The following is a 19,265-nucleotide window of genomic DNA, read 5'->3' as shown; positions in this document are numbered from 1 at the left end:
AAGTTTTTGCCTGCTTTCTCCTCGAGGATTTTGATGGCTTCCTGTCTTACATTGAGGTCTTTCATCCATTTTGAGTTTATTTTTGTGTATGCTGTAAGAAAGTGGTCCAGGTTCATTCTTCTGCATGTCGCTTTCCAGTTTTCCCAGCATCACTTGCTGAAGAGACTGTCTTTATTCTAATGGATATTCTTTCCTGCTTTGTCAAAGGTTAGTTGGCCATATGTTTGTGGGTCCATTTCTGGGTTCTCTACTCTGTTCCATTGATCGGAGTGTCTGTTCTTGTGCCAGTACCATACTGTCTTGATGATTATAGCTTTGTAGTATAGCTTGAAGTCTGGGATTGTGATGCCTCCTGCTTTGGTTTTCTTTTTTAAGATCGCTTTGGCTATTCAGGGTCTTTTCTGGTTCCATACAAATTTTAGGATTATTTGTTCTAGCTCTGTGAAGAATGCTGGTGTTACTTTGATAGGGATTGCATTGAATATGTAGATTGCTTTAGGTAGTATCGACATTTTCACAATATTTGTACTTCCTATCCAGGAGCATGGAATCTTTTTCCATTTTTTTGTGTTTTCTTCAATTTCTTTCATAAGGTTTCTATAGTTTTCAGTGTATAGATTTTTCACGTCTTTGGTTAGATTTATTCCTAGGTATTTTATGGTTTTTCGAGGTTCACGGGTTTGAGCCCTACATCAGGCTCTGAGCTGAAAGTGCAGAGCCTGCTTGGTATTCTCTCTCCCCTCTCCCTGCCCCTCCCCCCCTTTCTGACACACACACACACACACACACACACACACACACACACACACACAAACTATAAAGGAAACTATAAAATGGTCATAAATTGTAAAGAAAATAAGGGAATGACTTTAACACTAAATTCATCAGAATTGTTGGGGGGGGGCAGTCCATGGGATGAAGGAAGATTTGTCAGGAAAAGGGCAACATGGGATTTCTAAGACACTGAAAATGTTATACTTCTTATCCCCCATGGCTAACAGCTCAGGTATTCATTTTATTTTTTTAGTTGTGAATAATCATTGTCTATACCTATTTGTATATACATTTCACCAAAAAAAGAAAAGAGAAGTTGCTATTCCTAACAGACACACACACGCACACGCGCACGTGCGCGCGCGCGCGCGCACACACACACACACACACACACACACACACACACTAGCTGAACTCAAAGCAAAGCAAAACCAAAATATATCACTAAGTTGTAAGCAAACCAGAAGTTTGAAACTGTGCTGTGGACAAATGTGATCAGCAGATGTTCAAGCCAAAGATCAAGTTTTGCTTGGATTTACTTTGTCCCATCCCCATCCTGAAAGAGGGTGGAGCTCAAGGTGAGATTCTGGCATTAAACCAGTTGACGTACCAAGGTATACTGCCAAAAACACAGGAAGTACAACATATACCGAGAAGGAAGAGAACCAGAAATTCCTTCCACCATGCATTACAGCCGACTATGTGCATGTGAAGCTCAGCCCCACTCATGCAAAGCAGCCACAACAGTGACCTGCACACCACGAGCACTCTAACTGGTAGCTGCTGGTGTGATTATTTTTCATTCTTATTATTTCACCATCCTTTTATAGTCTTTTTTTCCAACTATTATATTTCTCCAAGTGCACCTGGGTGGCTCAGTCAGTTGAGTGTCTGACTTCACTTCAGGTCATGATCTCCCAGTTCGTGAGTTTGAGCCCCATATCGGATTCACTGCTGTCAATGCAGAGCCTGCTTTGGATCCTCTGTCCCCCTCTCGCTGCCCCTCCGCCACTTGCACTCTCTGTCTCTCAAAAATAAATATTTAACAAAAAATAAAAAATAAAAAATAAATAATAAAATATTTCTCCATACCAATATGTTCTTCAAAAACTGTTGGGGCACCTGGGTGGCTCGGTCAGTTAAGTATCTGACTCTTGATTTTGGTTCAGGGCATGATCTTACAGCCTGTGGGATTGAGCCCCTCACTTGGTATTCTCTCTCTCCCTCTCTCTCTCTGCCCCCCCCTCAAAATAAATAAACTGAAAAAAAAAAAAAACAACTACTGTTAATGACTGCATAACATTCCATGTGTATGAGTTAGTTAACCATCCCCAGTGGAATTTAGTTAACCATTCCCCACTGTTGGACATTTAGTTTGGTTTTAACTTTATGACTTTCTAAAGAAGTTACACACTACTTGAATTCAGTTTAGTTCTGTGGTAATACTTTATTGGACACCCTCCATAATTTTCAATGATCACCATGTTAACTTATACTGTAAAGGAATGATAATCCCAATATCACTCTACCCACTCAATAAATATTTAATAAAGCCCTGTACTAAAAGGTATGAAAGATACATAAATAATAAATTCTATTGTCATAGTACTTTCTGTTATATGTCAATTATACTTCAATAAAACTGGAAAAGAACAAAGTACTGTCTCATGAAGAATCAAATTCACAGTTACAAATTAATTCTTCACTTCCATATTGATTTAAAAAATATATTTTTCTCAAGACCATGAAATTAAACCAGTGACTTGATTCGATGTCATAAGAATCCTTCTTACCACCAGTAAATAAAATCTGCTGACTGGACCACAGTTTTCACTTCCCATAAAATGTCACTGAACAAAGGTAAAGAAAATTTAAAACAAAAGTTGCAAGCCAACACACGGCAGCTCAGGAAGTAGGCTTTTAGGCTCTGTTACTTGGATGAAAAATGACAACAAAAAATCCACTCATAAGCTGCTGGGGATCTCTCTGGTTTGCCTACCACATTTCCCTTTTTATATACGCCATTCCAAAAGTACATGGGACTTTATCAGAATGATTAAAGATTCGCCCACTTTGGGATTTATTCCGGTAGCACCCTGGTGATTACTTATTTGAATTTCAAAAAGCTCATTTAAGTCAGAATGTAACAAAGAAGCAGTTGAAATATAAAGAAAACTAAAATTAAACAGACAAGGACTAATTTTTACTATTTATTATGTGCAAGCCTGTGACAAAGCTTTCCACAAATCACCTCATTGAAACCTTAGAAAAACAAGAAGGTAAGTACTATTATCAGCCCCATTTTACAGATGAAGAAATGGACTCTCAGAGACCACGCGTGTGATCAGTGGCAGGGCTGGATGACTAACACCAAAATCTGTGCTCTTAAGCATGATGTTCTCTTTCCTCCCATCCTGAAATATCAACAGGAGTGCATCTATATGTTGTCAACAAAGTAGAAAGTAACTCCAGACCAACAAACAAAGACTTTCAAATGATTAAAAGTGTTCTCAAATAACGATCCCTGATCCCACCTTTTACCTCAAAAACTGAAAACAAAAATAGAGTAAGGAGATATACAGTTTACTCTCTTTACCTTAATTTTTAATTGTCTGAACCGAAGTGGAACGGGTAGCATGAATGAAATCAGAAAAGGGTCTGGTGAAGCTACAAAGCAGACTCGCAAACCAGAACCAGAGTTGAAAACGTGTGCCCCCTATATTGGTCAACACTTCACAAGAGTAAGCAAACCAATCTCGATTGCTAGAACTGAGATTTATCATGCTGTAGCACATGCCAACTTGCATCTGTATTTCAGAAGGATGTGTTCTGCTCAAAAATTTCTCCCAAACTATTCCTTAATAGATTTTGAAGTTCATGAAACTAATCAGGGTTTCCGGGCAACGTAACAGGGCTTACTACAACTAGCTGGCATTAGTTTGACCAAAATTTCAAGCAAGTTACAGTTGTACATATTCACCATATTTTTTCCCCTGATCTTAAGGCAAGCATGTGAAGCCGCTGCCCGCACATTGTGGTTTCTTGAAATGATCTTGGTGAAAAAAACAACTTAGTTATGGCTAATCAATTTAATTAACTCCTCCTGTTAACAGACCAGAGGCGTTGCTGTTCTCTTCTAGGTCCAACTAGGATTCCTTCAATGAATGTAAAGTCTAAATAGTGAAGTGTTCTATCTCCTGCTGTACTTTGTGAGGAATCTAAAAGTAAATCATTGTTCCTGAAAACAAACGACCTGGGTTTTTAGCCCCAGGTATGTTAATTGTGTAACTCTATCATTATGCTTCCTTGCATCGTATAAATGAATGGGTTGGACAGGAAATGTTTCATGTCCCTCCCAGCTATAAAGTTTTAATTCATAATTTAAGTTGTTGCTGTTTTCTATTACAGGTTACGTGAAAGGACATCAGATGCAGACACAGGTTCCATATTAGTGACAGCAGCACTTTTTCCTGTTGAAACCCACTGCATGACATGGGGTCATATCAAATTGAATTGGCATTTCCTCGTGTTCCATCTGCTACCAAAATGTACTATTTGTAGTTCAGGCAGCAGAGTGGTCGAAGAAGAACAGATTTTCTTGGCACTTCCTGCACATATGGCATGTAGATGAGTAGGAGATTATCCCTGAGAAAATACTGCAAATAATAGCTGTCAATTCTTAGCAACTAACAACATGCATTATTAAAAACAAACACAACCTCTTGTTCATGAGTTCCACCTCACAAAATGTGTCTTTTGATTCTTTTGGCTCCCATATGGGAGCTAGTAGTTTTTTTATGTGAGCCACAATACTTTTGCTGCAGAATTCAAAAATTGCATAGAATACTAAAATCCAGATAATCTCCAAACCTTCTGTTAGCCAGTTGTTATGATCTTTTCTACTGCTAAGCTTTTTGCCAGAGATGCTAACAAGTAACAGTCAACTGATAGGAGTTTCATACACTTCTCCAGACAAGTAGCTTTTTAAGAGCCCCCACAAACAAGAGATTAACTTCTCTGGATTCTAAATCTTTGAGAAGTTGGGGCGCCTGGGTGGCTCAGTCGGTTGAACATCCGACTTCAGCTCAGGTCACGATCTTGCGGTCTGTGAGTTCCAGCCCCGCGTCAGGCTCTGGGCTGATGGCCCAAGGCCTGGAGCCTGCTTCCGATTCTGTGTCTCCCTCTCTCTCTGCCCCTCCCCCGTTCATGCTGTCTCAAAAATAAATAAATGTTAAATCTTTGAGAAGTTGACTAACATGCATGAAATAGTCTTTCTTCTCCTAGCTAACACACTCCTTTTAAATTTAAGGGGGGGGGGGGGGCGCCTTCTGTCCCTGATTTAAACCAATCTATTCTTTGATAATGTGTATAATTCACGATTCTACCCCCTCTCACAATTGTGTGCTATGCTTTTCTGAACACAGTTTTATTATTTTCCTGTATTCCCTATTGCATTACATTTTAATTTTCTGAGAACTCAAATAATGTATAGTGTTTGCGAACTGATTATTTTTCTTAAAAAGTGAAAGCAAAGGTGATTCCCACCCCCGCCCCGCCAAACCAGGTAGTAAATGAAACACAAAAGGCTTGAAAATTTTTCTAAGTTATTAATATGAATTGACATGACATCTTAGAAATGAGGGAATCCAAACTCCTTATCTTATAGGTAAGACAACCAAAAGTCAGAAACTAAGTGACTTACCATGACATATCTAACTAGATGTATTTATGGTTTTATACGTAAAATTACACACTGTCACCTATGATGGTTCTTTCCACAGTTGAGAACAGCTCCGGGAAGTCTGTTCCTAAAACATGTGCAGGCAGCCACACTGGCAAAATCCCACATCTGGAGTCACTCCTTGAGATCAAATCATTATCTCAGAAATTCTGAGATACGTGCAACTGGCATCAGGGAAACGGGAGAGAGAAAGAAAGAACAATACTCCAGAGTATTAAGTTTTAAGTCAGAAGGGTAAAAAAAAAATCACACATAATAAAAAATGACTCTTGAAATCACCCTTACCCAGAGAGTCACCCAGAGAGTCCAATATATATGACTTTATTCACAGGAAACAGACCTATGTCTTCTGGGTCCAGCACAGCTGGTTTTCTGTTAGCAATCAAACAGGCCACATTTCTTTTGTTTATCATCAGATGAAATAGTTGGCTGGAATTAAAAGAGGTAGTTGTTCCAAAACCACGTATCTTTAAACAGCACACTAGCACTCTGCCAGGGTAAGACGTTCACCCTTAAAGAGGGACTCAGGAAATACAACACAAAACCAGAGTCCTGCATTTCACATCCCTAGTAAGGAACCTACTGTCACTGCATGGGACAGCTTGGCCTCATGCACTATTTCACGGTCATTTTTGTCCCACTTGATCTTGATTTTGCCTAGAAGTACAGGTGTACTGGTGCCCTTAAAGGTGTACGCGATCCAACTCCACTGTATTACCCCATTGCCATAACTGCATACGGGTAGGATGATGTGGGTTAGACATAGGATGTGTGAAAGCAGATAGTCTGGACGCAGGTCCTGATGAGAAGGGCAGGTCAGGTGTCAGAAAGAGTCATACAGCAGCCTCTTTCAGGCTGTAGGTCTGTGTAAATGAGGAAGGTTGAAAGGACTAGGGATCACTTTCTATGGGGCTGAATTTGTTCCAAAAATAATCTTCACCGTGTTCATAATTTTTCCTCGCATTGGATTTGATAGACGCATTGTAAACATTGCAACACATCCCATTTTATTGATTTTTAATCAGTGTAGAGGGCCTATATCTCAAGCACATTAGTTATCATGTAACAATAGAATTCACACTCTGAAAGAAATTAACCATGAAACTATTTTTCATATAAGGACTTGATCATGGACAAATGAGCTTAGAACAGAAATAACTAAGCCAATACTTGAAAGTGCATTCTGCCAGCTGGTGCTCCAGGCAGCAAGAAAGCCAGACTACCATCCCTCCATGATCTACCACAAAGAGCCATGTGCAAAACCTTGCACAAGGAATGGTGATGAGGAACAAGAGTTCCACCTTAAAATGAAAGGTTGTTCAGGCCGTGCTGGAGTAACATTAAGAGAGGTTCTGCTTATGAAAAAGTTTACCTGTCACTAAGGAAATAATTACTCCTCTGCTATCCTAACTTCCATGTCAATGTAACCAGTTGCTGTAAGTAGAAATTATCTTAATTACAAGCAGTTAAAAATCGGTTCCCTGAACAGTGTTTAGCTTACATCCTTTATAGGGGTTAGCCTAAAGGAAAGCATGAGTCCCTGGGCTTCCACACGGCCTTTGTTGGTGGCCTAGATGAGTGGGTCCAAATCCGCCCTCAGGGCATGGAGGGTCCACCAGGTCCTCGCATAGGACTCTGGGCATTTCCACAACTGGACCACACAAAAGAACACCCAGGCTGCTCCTGCCTTTCCCAAGGCAAGTAAGGAGTGCCTCTCTCAGCAGCCCTTTTAGAAGACTGTATCAGAAAAAACACAGGTGTCTGCATAGCAATTGTTATGAACTTTGCAGTGAATATTCCAAAGCACAGCATCAACCTCAACACTCCATCCATTGTCTCAATAGGGAAAATCCACCCAGGAGAGACCACAGAAGATGAAAAAAACAAAAAAAGACAAAAAAACAAACACAGCAGAGATAGATGTTCATTAAACACTTCAACAGCAACACAAAATACTTGTACCAGAGAGAAAATCCATTTTTTAAAAACCCAAGGCACATTAAGTAAAAATGCTTAATCAACCTTAATTAGGTTCCTTCATTAGTTGACAATGTAAATGGACTGAAACTACCACTTAAATATCCAAACCTTCATTTTACATGCAAGTAGCTTCCAGCAAATGATAAAGCAATACTCCCGGGTGAGTGTGGAAGATGGCACTGAATTCTGGCCCATTATAAAGGAGGAGTCAGATTCCACTAGTCCCCGCTTGGTTTAACAGCCAGGCTTTCAGGGAGCTGTTTTCTAAACGGCGGACTCGCCCTAATAAATTAAGAGCGAACAGCGTAAAGGTCTAAAATCGTCTGCACTCAATGAAGCCCCGGACCACTTGATGTCCAGACTTCAGGAAAATGATTCCTTAAAAATAACGTGACAAAGATACCAGTTAAAAAGAGTAACGAGGAGGAGGAAGAGGGTAACTGGCCAGGAACCACGGCTGCCGCCTGCCTCCCGTGTTAAGTTGCCCGGCTGAAGGTGGTGGTTAAGTTACAGCCAGTTCTCTCTCTCCTGGAGGTGCGCTCTAGGAGTCGGAGAAAGCCACCCGGTTTCCAGCTCCCCGTGGGCTTGACGGGACTGGGACGGGGATGGGCTTGCACGAAGCCCAGGGTGGCTCAACCAGAAGCTCTGGCTGTCCCTCACCGCCTTCCTCCAACGCAGACACCAAGTTAGAAATGCAACTCCTCGAGCACAATGACAAGAAGGCACACAAAAGGAGCAAGGCAGCCGCTCCCATCCTTACCTTTGACTTGACTTTCATACTCGGCTATGATCTCTTTGTCCTTCTTGAATCTGCTCGGAGTGGACATTATCCAGCTGTTCTGGGTCCGCTTTCAATGGGCAAGTTCTGTTCGGTCGTCACAAACCAGTCTCCTTGGAGAGGCAGAGAGTTGTACTCCCACACACGGGGAACCCGGAGGCAGCACCCACAGGAGGTAAAGGAGGAGGAAGACGAGGAGGCGGAAAAGAGGGGCGAGCCGAGGACTAGATTAACCCGGGCGCCGGCACCATACTCTCCGCTTCGAGCTGCCGTCGGTGATCCGGGAGGGGGGAGGGGGGAGGGGGGCCTCGGGGCCGGAGAGGCCCGGCGCGCAGGCAAACTCCCGCGAGCCAGCGGCGGGGGGCGTCTCCCTGCCCACCCCACCCGGAGCCGGCCACTTCCTCTACGGCCGCTGGGCGGACGCGGGGTTCGCGCCGGCGCTCCGCACCATTGTTACAAACCCGCACCGGGCGCTCGGGGGCAGGGCCGGCTCTGGAGGGCGGACGCCGCGACCCTCCCTTCCTGCTCCAGCCGCCGGCTCCGGCGCTCGAGGGTCCCGCCCGGGCCGGGATGCTGCCGCCGCGGACGCCGCTCCCCCGTCGGCAAAGGCTGCCGCTAGCGCCCGGGCGGACGAGAGGAAACGTAATCCTAGAGCGAGTCCCTGCTGCCGGGCCGGAGGGCGGCCGCTGCACGGTCTGAACGCGTCCTGGGCGCAGCACCGGCGGAGTTTAGATCTCGACAGCCGGCGCCGCGAGGGGCCTCTGCCTCCTTGGCCGCGGGGCGCCGACGCTACCTCTTTCTCCCCGTCCCGCTCTCCGCTGCTGCCCCCAGGAGGCCGCCGCTGCCTTACACACTCGCACGCGCACCGGGAGGAGCCGCGCCCCCGGCGGCCGCAAAGTTGCCGGCGCGCACACGGCCCGCGGCTCCCCGCGCCCAGAGAGCGAGCTGCGGGCGGCGGCGGCGGCGGCCGGACGGGTCCCGCGGGGCCTGGCGAAGAGGGGCAGGGCTCGCGGGAGAGGCGGCGCCGTGGCCCGTGCCCTTCGCCCTCGCCCTGCTCGGTAAGGAAGCGCAGGCTCCTCCGGGAAGATGGATGCCTCTCTCGGCCCCCCGCGGCCCCGCCCCACGCGCCGAGCCCTGGCGGCCGTAGGCGACGCCCCCCGCGCCTCGCCGGGTTGGGGCTCGGCTCCTCTCGGCGCGCGGGGCAGACTGCAGCCTCAGCAGCTGGAAAGCCCCTTTCCCACCCGGGGCCGCCTGGGGTCGAGGCAGGGGGTTCTGGAGGGGCTTTTTCCAGAATCCATCGGAGAAATCCAGAGTTGGAGCTCTCCACGACCGGAGGGGATGTGAGTCCAAGACGTTGCACCCCAGTAGGAAAACTGGAGGCTCACTGAATTGTGAATGGCTTGGCTGCTGAAAATCAAAAGAGGGCGAAGCTTTTCAGTGGAGATGGAGAAAAATACTCATCTGGAACACAATATTCTCCCCATCCTGGGAGTAGCTCCAGGAGCTAGGGTGGTGGAAAAGGCGTGGTCCAGCTTTCTCACGGACACATTTACCACTTGGGACCTTCCCTTTCTCCTTTCCAATCACCTCGTACATAGTGAGGGTCTGGTTTATCAAAGCGATGTGTTCAGAGGCGTGTCCAGTATACAAATGTTTTCCCTGTAAGATCTAAACAGAGTAGGGATTTTTTAGACTTTGATCATTCATTCATGTATCCCGTGATAAACTTTCACGTTCTTACTGTGGGCCAAATATCAAGCTAAGAGCTAGGGACTCCGAGGTCAGGTCCCTGCTCTAAAGGATCTCAAAGTATATTGTATGTATGTATATATGTATGTATGCATAATAATACTGTAAGAGAAACACTCCTGGCTTTGGGAGTCCTGAAAAGGAAAAATGGGCTGCAAGAGGTTTGGCAAAAAGTGATATTTACACTGGATTTGAAGGGTAAATAGTAAGCAGTTTGCCGCCTCAGAGAGGGAAGGGGTTGCGTTCCACGGGGAAAAAGGAACATCATACTTTGGGGCAATTGGAAATAGAGTTACAAGGTATCTTCCACTAAAATACCAGATCTCTGATAGGTGAAAAACATTTTGAAAATTTTTATATATTCCAACTGATAGTCTGTGCACGTTGTTTTTAATTGTGCAGCTTTTAAAATTTAATTTTTAAACATCTTTTTACATTATAACAACAGAATACAGGAATAAATTGTTTTTATTTTTTCAGAAAATTTTTAAAAGGCACCTACCTAGCTGGTTCAGTCAGTGGAGCATGCAACTCTTGATCTCAGGGTTGTAGGTTCAAGCCCCAAGTTGGGTGCAGAAATTACTTAAAAATTAAAATCTTTAAAAAAATGTAAGTTTTTTTCCACAGTGCCAAAAAAGAGGTTAACTGCAGAACCCCTGACTGTCCTAATTTCATGTGGAACTAACTGTCTTATGTAAGAGTTGGGTGAAAAGCCAGAATATCTAAAGCAGAGAGGCTGGGAAGGAAGGTCAAGGTGAACTGGGAGAGGCCTCCTATACTGAGCTTTTAGACACAGTTCTGCAGACAACAGTGAACCTTTTAAGTAGAGTAGTGTCATGATCACATAGGTGTTCTATAAAGATAACTGTTGGCAGTGTGGAAGGATGGATTGGGCATAGGAAGAGAGAGACCAGAGATAAGCAGCTTACTTTGGTGATTATTGCAGGCAAATATAAATGTGATTCATATCATCCATCCATGGTGCTATTGGATTTATCTTATATTTGCACTTGGGAAGTACAACTTGGCAATACAAAATGCAGCCCCTAGAAATGAAATATTAGCTGGAGGTAGACCTGAACCACTGTGGTAGGCACACGCCCCAAAGACTGAGTGCTCAGAGATGAATCCTATCTCTGCAGTTTTCCTGCGTGAGCTGATAAAAATTACTGCACCTCTCCAGGCCTCACTTTCCTGTCTACACAATGGGTTAATGCCTAGCTCCCGGAGATTTGATAAGGACTTACTGAGATCATCCTTTAAAGTGCTTATAGCAACATCAGACCATTGTACAGACCCAGTGAATGTTTAGTTATCTTGGTGATTATTATCTCAGTTTTAATCTTCTTTGAAAGAAAGGTATTTAAAACTCAGAGACAGAGGGGGCAGGGCACCTGGCTGGCTAGGTCAGAAGAGTGTGTAACTCTTGATTCCTGGGTGGTGAGCTCAAGCCCTATGTTGGGTGTAGAGATTATTTAAATAAATACAACTTAAAAAAAAAAAAAGATTAAAAAAATAAAATCAGAGATAGTCTCTTAAATATCTTTGACTTCATCATGTCCAATAAACCATCAATAAATGGTTTTGAGTGTTAATGCCCTAATATTAGTAAATCACCGTCTTACTGTTGTTGGAAATTGGATCCCATCCACTAAACAAAGCATTTTGCATACATTCTTAAAAGAACCCTATAAGCTAAATACCATTGTCCTCATTTTACAGATGAGAAATTAGAAAGCCCAGTGAAGGCCTGGCTGGGCCAGAATTCCAGCCCATATCAGCTTGCCTCCAAAGTGGGTTTTCCCAATTGTTTACTCTGCTTCCTGTGAACTGACGGTTCTTTAAACTTATGAAGCAGGTTCACGTACAGTGAAATGCGTGTGACTAATTCACGGCTTGCCCTCTGTGGATGTCTTCTGATCCCGCCATGCAGCGTGATTGACAAGTCAAATGTTCTTTTCATAGTTTTCTTTTTTCAGGTTCTCCTTATCTTTCCCATACTCAAGAGCCCACTTAGTTCACAAAGCTGGATATGGAGACTGCCTGGGACTGAAAATCCAGAAAGCCGGGGTGAGCCAGGCTTGGAGATCAGCAACTGTGATTCTAATTCTGTGACTTTGCTCCACCTTGCGGTAGCTGTTTTCTTAGCTACACAACAGCGATGGCCCCAAAGCTCACTCCTCTCCTGCCACACTCCTCTGTAGGGGCACATGAGGAGAAATGTAGAGTGCCTGATAGTAGGATCCCTGCTACATATTAATCCGCCCTGTCATCTAGTATTGCCTTTCGGAACCACTCCAGATATCCTGAAGTGCTAGTTAATGGACCATCTGAGCATATATCCTGGGAGTAGCCACAGGGTCCCTGCAGCCACAAAATAAACCATGCACCTTGCTACAGTACCACTTTGGCCCAATCCCAAATAACTGAAATCATTTTTAAAAGTTCAATACAAATGCATTAAGGAGTTAATGCCAAATTCACACAATTCTTTTAGCTATAGTTTCAGTGTCTAAGAATTTCATGTCTGAAGTAGGCCATCCTGCCGTTCCCCTTCATGGAAAGGATAGCTTCTCCTCTGCCTGCCGAGATGGAAAAGTGGGTGAAGCCATGCCAACATCCTAGGTTTTAGGCTTGGATCCAGCCAGAGCATCAGAACAACAACTGTTGGACATGCACGTCTTATGTTGTCTCAACTCTGGGACCCCTTGGCTTCTCAAACTGCTTGCAGTAGTGTTTGCAGTGAATCACATGTTGGTATCATGCCTGGGGCAGTGTTTTATAAAGTATGATCTTACCATTGATCATCTTCATCAGAATCACCTTAGGAGTCTATTTAGAATTCAAATATTCTGCACTTAAAGACATATTTCTCAACTTCAATATGCGTACAAATCACCTGAGAATCTTGTGAAAATAAGGTCCTAATACTTTCTGGAGTGAGGCTTGAGATCCTCCATTTCTAATAAGCTCCTAAGTCATGCCAATAATGCTGTCATAAAGGACACACTTTGAAGAGCAAAGTCTCATAGGGTCTGAGTTTTGGGTGAGGAGGAAGTCCCCTGGTAATTCATATGCATAAGAATCTTTGCACAAGGTCAAGGGACATTAAAAGAATATCCTTACAAAACACTAGCTACATTTACTCAAGGAATGTTGATAACATGGTCAAGGTTTTGTTTTGTTTTTTTCAATTGAATGTATCTCTAAGAAACTATTTTGGGGGCACCTGGGTGGCTCAGGTCATGATCTCACAGTTCTTGGATTCAAGCCCCACAAAGGTCTCTGTGCTGACAGCTCGGAGCCTGGAGCCTGCTTTGGATTTTGTGTTTCTCCCTTTCTCTCTCTGCCCCTCCCCCACTCATGTTCTGTCTCTCAAAAATAAAAAAGGTTAAAAAAAAATTAAGAAACTAGACTCTTTTCTCCTCCAAGATAATAAAAATTTTGTTTTAACTTTTTCATCCGTAAAATGGGGCTGATTATTACCTTAATAGCTTTGTGGTAGGGAATGAATGCAAAGTGTGTATAAAGCACTTAGCACCAAGCTGGGCACATAAGTGATAAATAAACGTCATCATCCTTATTATTATTTTGGTACCAAAAGCTAACTTCCAAGTTTACAGCAAAAACACTGCAGTTATGGAGGATCGTTTGGTGTGTTTATGTGATTTACCTCTTTGTTTAAATCTGCTATGTTAATTGAGAATTTTTGGGGTTTTAATGGGATTGTTTTGTAATTTATTAGTTTACTGTGTGTCTGCATTTCCTATACACTACCTCAAATCTTTTATAGAATGGTCTCTACAGTCTCTTCAATTCTAACCAACAAATATTTATTGAGTATCTATTAAGTTGAACCATATGACATTGCCGATATTTGACAATTTTTGACATAAAAGATGGCAATGTTATATGATTCCGTGTATGACTATGAGCCCCACAATGTGCAACTGGCATAAATTAAATTCAACAACAAAAACCTACTTCCCAATATCCAAGTGAAGGCTCAGTTGAACCCTACCCACGTCTAGGGAAATCTCACTCATTCGCAAGTTGGAGGAGTCCAGTAGAGTTTGCCGGGTATTCAATCAAGAAGTATTAATCATTGTTTTAAAGGAAACTTGGCCCATAATTTAGCAGCAGCTTGTGGAAATGGACTGTATAAATAGCCATTTTTCCCTTCCCTGGCAACACAGTAGTAAAGACAAGCTGTCAGAAGATCTTGCCAATTTCATTCTGATGCACTTCCCGGGTAGAGAAGAGGGTAGAATGTAACAATAAAGGTGAGTTTAAAAAATTTTTTTTTCAACGTTTATTTATTTTTGGGACAGAGAGAGACAGAGCATGAACGGGGGAGGGGCAGAGAGAGAGGGAGATACAGAATCGGGAACAGGTTCCAGGCTCTGAGCCATCAGCCCAGAGCCCGACGCGGGGCTCGAACTCACAGACCACGAGATCGTGACCTGGCTGAAGTCAGACGCCTAACCAACTGCGCCACCCAGGCGCCCCAATAAAGGTGAGTTTAGATGAGGCCCTGGAAGGGTCAATGCGAGAGATCCTAAAAAGAGACAGCAGGAGAGAAAGGATAGAAGAGAAAGAGAAAGAAACTGAAGGTCACAGGGAGAGAAAAAGCAAAAGAGAACAACAAAAATGAATGAAGCTTCTAAAATGTTCAGTTGTGTAATTTAACTCTTCTCCACCCAAAACACTCCTCTCTGATTTTCAAGAAAACTCGTTACGGCTAAAATACATGAGGGCTTTTAAATACCTTCAATTTTCTTTGAATAAAATTGCCTTAGAAAAATATTAACTATCTGCTCAAAATCACCTGTTCCCATTTTGCACAAATCGTTATTAAAATAGAATTTGCTTTGTTTAATCTCATCTTCATAACTTCCAAACACCCACACATAACAGTCTTCTCATCAGAGTTACTATTTTCTGCATTGAAATTCTACTACAACTTCCCATGTGGCTGCCGCACAGTGTAAGCAGAATATGAATATTCAATGAGCCCACCCTGATGAAAGTATTAAATCCCATCATTTATACAAAAAAAAATGGTATTATTACTCAGAGGAAAATAGCCAAAGTTCGACAAGAAATGGCAGCTGCAATTCAGTTATCAGAATCAGAGATGGATTCGTAGGTAGAGCAAACCCTAACAAAAAGATTTGTTATACCAAGAAATACATGTATCTCTAATGCTTGTATTTTAGGAAATGAATAACAGACCCCTCCCCTTCTTCCCATTATACTTTAGCAGCAGACATTTTAAGGCTGCCTAATTTCATCACCTCTTTTACAGAGAAACAAGTCTATATATATGCTTCTCAGGAGGGTACCAGAGAAGCCAAAGGCTGGTGAACAGAATCCTATTTAAATATAATGGAGACACTCACCTTTAAAAGGGTCTCAAGGTACATAGTCTTTTGTAAAAACAAAGATGATTTTTGAAAAAGGATTACCATCTGGGAACAGGAAGTCCACAGATAGTCAGGCAATTGAGGGTTATATGCGTCTAGAGCTGAGAAGCTAGGGTCTGGGACCTCAAAGGGGAAAAAGGACAATTCACAGGAAGATAAAAAGAGTAAATGCCTGGCAAACAAATATTTGCTGGGCCATACACAAACAATAAGAGAGAGGTATTTTAACAGATTTAGCTAAATTCCTCCATGTCTACCCCACCCAGTTCACATTATACTGTAGTTATCTATGGGGATAACTCCCGTCCTGGAGCAGGTCGTCCATCTAAATTCCTTTTGGGATAGTTAGGGGGAAGAACAAAGGTTTTTCCGGAACCTTCTGTTTCTTAAAAATAATCAATCTAAAATAATCCGCCAGCCAGAGACATATCTGGGGATGACAAATTCTGCCTCTCTACCCCCCTTCTCATGGCACCCTAACATCGTGTGCTTCCTTTGGCCAGAGCACTTGCTACGCTACTTTCTCATGTATCTGTCAGATCCCACCTGTGGGATCGCTTATCTGTGAGTTGATGGACTATGCTCGCATTAATACTGTTCCTGACATAAACTAGATGCTCAATAAATGTCTGTTGAAACACATGACATCCTTTGACAAATTGCATAATTTGGAAATTGTTTTGCTTTCAGAGGGAATTCCTTGTATTTAGGAATCTCGCTTAATTATTTTTGATGAGGTGAAATTGTTAAAATGATGCATGACCAGTGAAAGTAAGAGACAAAGGGCTCTAGACACTCAGAAGAGAGGACGATTACCTTTTTGCTGAACCGCCTTAGCTGAGGTCTCTGAGAGTAAGAGCTGTTAGGTTTGAGGCAGCTGATGTGTTTTTGAAGGAGTCCTGGGTTTAGAGGCAGAAACCTGGGCTTGGGGTCCGTCTCTGTCACTGTACTCTTTGACCATTGTTTTCTTGGCTAGGAAAGGGGCGGGGGGAAGAATATGAGACTTCATAGCTGTAGAGAGAGAGAGAGATAATGCATTCGAAATGGCGTCATGAGGTTCAGAGCTGTATACAAAGTGTGATCAGGAAAGACAGCCTGGAAGGACCAGACTGAGCCAGCGACAGAGGCTCCAGGCTGTCCAGGCAGTAGGGCATCTCCTGTGAGGGTATATGATGAGGCAGCAGACCCTTAAGCCACCCACGCTGGGTGTGCACTCACCAAATGCAAACTGGAATTGCTGGTTTCCTGAAAATTCCAGTCCAGTTGCATAAACCCAGGGCAGCCTATCTAGGAGGCACTAGGGTTTCCAGATCCATCTGTTCCCCCACTCTAGGCGCTGCCATAGCTGTGGATGAGTGCCAGAGATCACAGTGGGGTACAGGGAAGCAGAGCAAGTCGCCGCCCAAGTGGTGGGACTGAAGGGCCCCTGAGAAGCATTTTTGGCCGAAAAGGATCCCTTACTGGCCTTTCTTTCCTCAGTGCTTGGGATTCCTGCATTAGTCAATCTTTTTGATGGGACCTGGAATCCAGTTTGGAATAAAACTGTGACAAGGTCTGTTATTCTTTTTTTAAAAAAATGTTTATTTATTTTGAGAGAGAGAGAGAGAGAGCATAAGCAGGGTAGGGGCAGAGAGAGAGAGGGAGAGAGAGAGAGAATTCCAGGAAGGCTCCACGCTGTCAGCACAGAGTCTGACTTGGGGCTCAATCCCACTAAACATGAGATCATGACATGAGCCAAGATCAAGAGTCAGATGCTTAACCAACTGAGCCACCTAGGGACCCCTGTATGTTATTCTTTAAAAAAATTTTTTTTTAATATTTATTTATTTTGGGGAGACAGAGTGCAAGCAGGGAAGGGGCGGAAAGAGTGGGAGACAAAGAATCCAAAGCAGGCTCCAGGCTCTGAGCTCCATGCTGTCAGCACAGAGCCTGACTCAGGGCTGGAACCCATGAAGCTCGGGATCATGACGTGGGCCAAAGTCGAACGCTTAACCCACTGAACCACCCAGGTGCCCCTGTATGTTATTCTTTTTAATGATATATATTTTTTTAACGTTTATTTATTTTTGAGACGGAGAGAGAGCATGAATGGGGGAGGGTCAGAGAGAGAGGGAGACACAGAATCCAAAACAGGCTCCAGGCTCTGAGCTGTCCGCACAGAGCCCGACGTGGGGCTCAAACTCACAGACCGTGAGATCATGACCTGAGCCGAAGTCAGAAGCTCAACCGACTGAGCCACCCAGGCACCCCTGTATGTCATTCTTAACTGAAGCTCCTGTGTTTTTTTCCCCCAGAACCACAACAGCGATGATAATAACGGGCACCTGGCTGGTTCAGTCGGTAGAACATTGCCAGTCTTGATCTCGGGGTGTGGGTCCGAACCCCATGTTGGGTGTAGAGACTACTTAAAAATAAAATCTTTAAATAATGATAATAATAACAGGGAACACTGCTTCAGAGGTGCACGGGTACAGTTCCAAGCACTTTACCGAAATAACTTATTTAATCCTCATCACAACCCTGTGAGTTTGGCACTATCACTGTCATTCCCATTTTATAGTGAGAGTATCAAGATCTAGAGGGTGACAATTCTTTCCCAAGCATGTATAGCTACTAAGTAGCAAAGCTGGAATCAGAACCAGGGCAGTCCAGTTCAAGAGTCTAATATGTAACCACTGTGCTGTTGATTATATATTTATGGCAATGGGACAGAATATGCAATAGTTTTCCACTTCCCTATTAACAAATTGTTTTTTACTTTAAGAAATTGTGTTTACTTACTTTTTTAATGTTACTGTTATAGAATAGGGGGAAGCCGTGCCTGGGTGGCTCAGTCACTCAAGCACCTGACTCGTGCTCTCAGCTCAAGTCATGATCTCACGGTCTGTGAGATGGAGCCTGGCCTCGGGCTCTTCATTGACAGTGCTGAGCCTGCTTGGGATTCTCTCTCTCCCTCTTTCTTTTCTTTTTTTTTAATATTAAATATAATTTATTGTCAAATTGGTTTCCATACAACACCCAGTGCTCATTCTCTCTCCCTCTGTCTCTCTGCTCCTCCCCCATTCAGATGACTTCTGGGCAGACCCATGCAAGTCCTTGCGGGAAGAGAAGCTGCCAGCAGCCTTCCCTCTTCTCTCTCTCTCAAAATAAATAAATAAACATAAAAAAAAAAAAAGAATGGGGGGAAATAGCCCCTCCCCTCAGCAGTTCCTGTAAGATCAGGGAATCGTGATAGATGTCACTATTTAGTCCACAGTCTCCTCTGAAGAAAGCAAAAAAAGAGGTCAGAAAATCTCCCAGTCCCTTCCCACAAAGAATATTATGCCTTCTTTTGAGGGATCACCCATATGTGCATACAGTGGCTCAGAGGCAGATGGAAGACAGCTCCTCTCTCCTCTGCCCCCAAAGACTATGTGAGTGTAGCCAGGTCTGAACGCTGGGCCACTTGGACCATTGCAGGCAGAGAGCAGGAGAAGAGCAGGTAATACCCAGGGTTCTTAGTGCTCTTATTTCAAGAAGTAAAGGAAAACTGAAACCTTTGGCTAGTATCTGCCTTTTTGTGTCCCTTAATTTCTATCTAATTATAACTGAAAAAAAAATAAAGTCTGGCTTTGTGTGGGAAGGCACCCCTAAATCTGGCGGATTCTGAAGTACTTGGTTCCTGCATTAGTTACGGTTCTCCAGAGAAACAGAACCAACAGGTATAAATACAGAAAGAGATACACTATGAGGACAAGGCTTATGTTGTTATGGAGGCGGAGAAGTCTCACGACCTGCCATCTGCAAGCTGGAGACCCATGGCAGCGGCGGTGAAGTT

General features: G+C 43.5%; 1 protein-coding gene across 2 annotated transcripts in view; it reads right to left on the bottom strand.

The window, feature by feature from the left end:
• Nucleotides 1–9,050, bottom strand: part of SRGAP1 (SLIT-ROBO Rho GTPase activating protein 1) — a 284,852-nt gene extending 275,802 nt beyond the window's left edge. The window contains exon 1 of one of the 2 annotated variants that reach the window (XM_047865066.1): nt 8,256–9,050. In XM_047865066.1, coding sequence (XP_047721022.1) covers nt 8,256–8,322 — 67 coding nt within the window. In that variant the 5' untranslated portion in view covers nt 8,323–9,050. The remainder of the gene's footprint in view (nt 1–8,255) is intronic. The other variant, XM_047865065.1, reaches the window with a different exon arrangement.
• Between the last annotated feature and the right edge of the window lie 10,215 nt (nt 9,051–19,265).

Source organism: Prionailurus viverrinus, chromosome B4 (genome assembly GCF_022837055.1).
Source record: "Prionailurus viverrinus isolate Anna chromosome B4, UM_Priviv_1.0, whole genome shotgun sequence".
Lineage (NCBI taxonomy): Eukaryota > Metazoa > Chordata > Mammalia > Carnivora > Felidae > Prionailurus > Prionailurus viverrinus.
The sequence above is the reverse complement of the archived record's forward strand: the minus strand, read 5'-3'. Positions and strand labels throughout refer to the sequence as shown.